Source organism: Chrysochloris asiatica, unplaced genomic scaffold, assembly GCF_000296735.1.
Source record: "Chrysochloris asiatica unplaced genomic scaffold, ChrAsi1.0 scaffold00493, whole genome shotgun sequence".
Classification (NCBI taxonomy): domain Eukaryota; kingdom Metazoa; phylum Chordata; class Mammalia; order Afrosoricida; family Chrysochloridae; genus Chrysochloris; species Chrysochloris asiatica.
The window spans coordinates 908,690-914,114 of record NW_006409011.1 but is presented as its reverse complement, the minus strand read 5'-3'; the positions used below and the strand labels follow the sequence as shown (position 1 = coordinate 914,114).

At 38.9% G+C, this 5,425-nt stretch overlaps 1 protein-coding gene across 1 annotated transcript in view; it reads right to left on the bottom strand.

Moving 5' to 3' along the window:
- LOC102832494 (olfactory receptor 7E24-like) overlaps nt 1-4,415 on the bottom strand; it is a gene marked incomplete at its 3' end in the record, with an annotated part of 40,496 nt that extends 36,081 nt beyond the window's left edge. The window contains exon 1 of the mRNA XM_006877419.1: nt 4,116-4,415. Within this exon, the coding sequence (XP_006877481.1) occupies nt 4,116-4,415 (300 nt within the window). The remainder of the gene's footprint in view (nt 1-4,115) is intronic.
- Nucleotides 4,416-5,425: the final 1,010 nt, after the last annotated feature.

Sequence of the window (5,425 nt, the reverse complement as noted above, 5' to 3'; positions counted from 1 at the left end):
AAACCTGGACAGTGAATAAGGAAGACCATACAAGAATTGATGCATTTGAATGATGGTGTTGGAGGAGAATATTGTAAGTGCCATGGTCAGCCAGAATAACCAACAGATCTGTATTGGAAGAAGTTCAGCCAGAGTGCTGCTTGGAGGCCAGGATGGCCAAACGTCATCTGTCATACTTCAGACATATTGTCAGGAGGGACCAGTTGAAGAAGAATTATATTATGTTTGGTAAGATGGAGGGTCAGAGAAAAAATGGAATACCCCAAGTGAGATGGATTGGCAAAGTGACAGCGTCAATGTGTGGAATCGTGTCAATGATAGTGTGGTTGGCCCAGGATCGGGCAATGTTTCATTCTGCTGTGCATAATATCGCTATGAGTCGGTACTGACACGATGGCAACTGACAACAAGAACAGTTAGAAGCCTCTGACATGGCTGCTCCATTCGTTATCCCTATTCATGGTATTAATCTACTAGTATCAATCATTCTAAATCTTAAAGATTAAATGGGAACAAAAAACAGAAAACAAAAAACTAATGGGGAAAGTCTACCATGAATCAACAAAAGGAAATATTACCTCGGATACATCAAATCTCTTTTGGCCATTTTTAGGTTGTCATAAGTGTATATGTAAATAGGTCCTAGGGTAGACAGGATCCATAAACTTTCAGTCATTACCAGAGATGTAGAATATTACATTTATAATTTTTAATGGGAGTTATGTCTTCCCATGAACTGGTATAGTGTCATCCTCTGTAAAATGTATTCCATTCTCTAGTATCAAGATTTCTAATCTATAAAGCTTGTGGGTGATTTAACTAAGTGTTCATGGTGGTGGTGGTTTGCGATGGAGTGGTTCCAACTCTAGCAACCCTACATAGTGTTTCAAAGGCTGTAGATTGAAAGCAGAAAGCCTCATCTTTCTCTCATGGAGTGGCTGATACATTCAAATTGTTGATGCTACAGTTAGTAGCCAAATCCATAATCCTACTATGTTACCAGAATTCCTTAACTCACTGGTAAAAGACAGCAAATTCAGGTGTGAATTGGACAATTTCTTGAGAGGCCCATTTTTCTCCCTCAGCAATTATGCCACTATTTCTAAAGGTCATATGCATGAGAATGTGTTAGAACACAGAAGATGTACAAAGATGACAACACATGGAAGCACTCAAGTCTTCATTAAGACTGTTACAAGTGAAAGTCAAGAGCTCCTGTTAGCCAAAATCATGACCCTTGGTTATCCTAAGAAAAATAAGAAAAAACCTAATGTACTTATCATGATTTGGTGAACTGATTATCTTACAACATCAGTGGCAACAACAATGGAGTCAAATATAACACCAATTGTGAGGATAGTGCAGGATAGGGTAGAGTCTCATTCTGTTGTGCATAGGGTCACTGTGAATCCAAACTGTCTCAATGGCACCAAGCAACAACAACAACAGAACACCAATAGAGACAGAGTAATTGGAACTATGATATCACCAATATTATCCTCAGATATATGTTCTTGACAAAATTTGCAATGCATCTGTTTTTCCTGATCATGCTTCTTTTTTTATTTAAGTTTTTATTGTGAACTGAGTGATAGTTTACATGGGACAACATTGCCTTTACACGGTTTCATTGCAATGGTTACAATCTCCTCTATGTATCATCATTTAGCAATATTTATTTCTATTCCATTTGTTTTTATTTTTTGGTGGGGGTGTATATAATAATTTAAACAACCAAAGGGCACACTCTGAAAGCCTCCCTCCTGGCCACCAGTACCCAGTCCCTCTCTTTCCATGAGTCCAGAGTTCTCAACTGCTCCCTCTTTCCATGTCTTCATCTCTGCCTCCATCCCTGGTGTTGCTGCTTCTCTGGATAGGGTCCCACATTCGGCTTGTGCTCTTCTCCCTTGATGGTCCTAGGGTCCTTTGTTCTGTACTGTAAGATTAACTTCTCTCATTTGTGTTACAAAACTTCCTCCTTTATAGCTGTGACAGTTGAACTTAGTCATCAGAAAAATTATTAAGTACTGAATCATAAGAATCTGATCCCCATCTCTTTTCACCAGACTCATCTAGACAAGACAAAAACTGTTCAGTGGGGTCTCTACCTTCCTCCCTGATCATGTTTATTAATATTCAAATTGTAGACACTTCACAAATACCTTTATTTCCCTGTAGAATTTAAAGTCAATATTCAATAAAGAAAAGTGAAAACTCCATGAAATATACTCAATAACAGAAGTTGGTAAAATAGTTATATAGGACTGAAAGACCTAGCAATATAGAGATAATAATGAAGCCTCAGCTCACTAATATGACTCCATCTTGCAAGTAAGAAGACCATAAATACCCTTTGAATCTGAAACTGGCTGAGATAACTCTTTTTTTGCAAATAAAGATATCATTAGTATTAGTCCTTGTTTATACTTCCCTATAGATAAATGGACTCCTGGTGTGGCACTGTGGGTTAATGTGCTGGATTGCAAAATTGGTTTGAACCACAAGGTCGTCAGTTCAAGGTCACCAGCCATTCCTCAGAAACCCTATACAAGGTCACTATGGGTTGGAACTGACTTGAGGACACTTAAAAAACCGCATAGATAAATAAGGTTCTCTGATGGTGCTACTGGGTAAGCACTGAACTGCTAACCACAAGGTTGAAACTTCAATCTCACCAGCTACTCCATGGGAGAAAATGAGTTTGTCTTCTCCTGTGAAGCTTTATAGACTCAGAAACTTTATGCAGTATAACTCTGAATTGGAATTGACTCCATGGCAGTTGATTTAGTAGGTATAGATGAATCAGTAGTTAACCTTCACCTAAAAGGCTATTACTGGAATGAAGAAAAACATATATATATCTTGTGAATCCCCTTATATTAACATTAGATTATTTGCTGCACAAGACCTCTTGAAAGCGTTTAAGATCAAAGATGTCAGTTTGAGGATTAAGGTGCACCTGAACCACTGTTCAAATTTCACATGCATCGATAACCTCTTATGCATGTGAAAGTTGAACAGTGAATAAGGAAGATCATAGAAGAACGGATGCATTCAAGTTATTGGTGTGCGAGGAGAATATTGAAAGTACCATGGCATGTCAAAAAAAACAAATAGATCTGGGTTAGAAGAAACACAGCCACAGTGCTCCTTGGAAGCCAGGATGGCCAGACATCGTCGTTCATACTTCAGCCATATTGTCACTGGAGAAAGATATCATGGGACCAGTCATTGGAGAAGGATATCATATTTGGTAAAGTGGAGGGTTGGAGACAAACAGGAAGACCCCCAACAAGATTTATTGGCATAGTGCTAACATCGATGGGTTCAAACATAGCAACAATTGTGAGGTTGGACCAGGTTTGGACAGTGTTACGTTCTGTTGTGCATAAAGTCTCTTTGAGTTGGTACCAACTTGATGACATCTAAGAACAACAACCTGAGAGGACCTAAATTAATCACTAAAAATCATGCCTGCTGGAGACAGCGTGTCAGCATGAGTTGAGATAAACAAAACAACAAAGAAGTTACTGAAATTCTTCAGACACTTACCCCATGCTCAAGATTCCTACAAATTCTTCCTTCCTTTATCCCTCTGGGAACCAGCCTTAAGACAGCATGAAGTCCCTCTTCCTCCCACACATTGGTCTGCCTTACACCTTGCTTGCTTCACCACACTACTGTGTGAAATACTTGAGTTTCTTCATTGCAGATAGCAGTGATCTGCTATTTTGTAGTAATAGTAACCTCCAAAAGAAGCTACAACAACAACTTGGAAAACAGATACAAGAAAAATGTTGAACTTCTTAGGGTGTTGTGACTTTTACGGATTGTAATTAGAAGAAGCTAGCAATGAAGTCAAGTGGAAAACCAGAAAAGAGTATTAGAGATCCTCCATTCTTTGAACCCAGCACCATAAATGATAAAATAATAATTTGGAGAAGGGAGAAAATAGATCATCAAAAAGCACACATGACCAACTTTATGATTTACAAAACAGAGGCAGTGGTGTATGATTGGTAGAATTATTCTCTTCTATTTGGAAGACCAAGGAGTCCTGGTAGGGTAGTAGATTATGAAGAGTCCATTCCAGCAAAAATCATGAAAAAATACACCTGAGAAAGGCATCCTATGTAGGAAATGTCTATTCTCTGTGTCTGGATGTTCACCAGCATCTTTGGGACTGCGGTGGTGATTGAACAGATATCAACAAATGACAGGTTGGGCAAGAATGAATACATGGGGGTGTGGGGGTGGGGGTCTGAGCTGATAGCTAGGATGATTAGCAGGTTCCCAAGCACAGTGACCAAGTACATGCACAGGAAGAGTCCAAAGAGGACAGGTTGAAGTTCTGGTTCCTCAGAGAAGCCCCATAGGAGGAATTCTGGAAATTTTGTTTGGTTTACTGACTCCATAGAGCTTGTCTGTAGGTTGGGAAAGAGGATAAAGCAACATTTCATGAACAGCCAAATGACATCTTTCATACTGTCAACCTTACAACACCATCTGTATTTTGTTATTGAGTCCTTCCAATGAAAATAACTCTCTCACTCACAGGCTCCATGTATATTTTTGTTCATAATTATTCAGACTCTTATTTATCTGAAATATCACTTTTTAGCCTCAATTCACTAGTTCTACTTCTCCTATTTGAATCTATGCACATCATCCAATTTGTTCTTTGATATGATTCTACCAGAGTAATTGCAAATATATCACATTATCTTTAAGGTATGTCCTTTGTCTGATAATGTCTGTATCTCCTTCATTCTGGTTTGTTGTTATTGTTAATTATTGTCAAATTGATTGTTATTCATAGTAACACTATATAGTGTTTCAGAGGAATACCTTGTGAGTTTGAACTGCTGACCTTGGGGTTAGTAGTTCATTGCTTATCCTACACACTGTGAAATGAGGATTTCATTCTAGTACTGCTGTGTTAATGACTGAAGGTAATCTCAGTTGAAAGTTCCTATCTTAAAAGTGTACTGAGCAGGGCTCAATGGCAGATTAGGGAGATGTGTATTGCAAAACTCTGCAAGCAACAACACAGAATACTGGATGAAGGAAGTTCAGGGGTTGGTCCCAGAACTCAAATCTACATATAAAGGAATATTTAGAAAGTTTGAAGGTTTACAACCAATGGAATTGCAGTGTAACAGAGGCAAGAAATTCTGTTTTCTGATCAGCAAACCCTAGTCAGCTCCTGGAGTGTACCTCTTGGGCATGGTGGAGCAAGAGAAGTGTCAGAAAAGCCCTCTCATTCCTAACATCTGATGATCATTGGAGATAAAGTTGTGGACATTCTTTTTGTGTTTGTTTGTTTGTCTCTTCTTGGGTCTCTCACTGTCTGCACAACAACACTTTGGTTACTAGAGGGGTTGCCTGAATGTGTGAACACCCCCCACCCCCCACCCCCACTAGA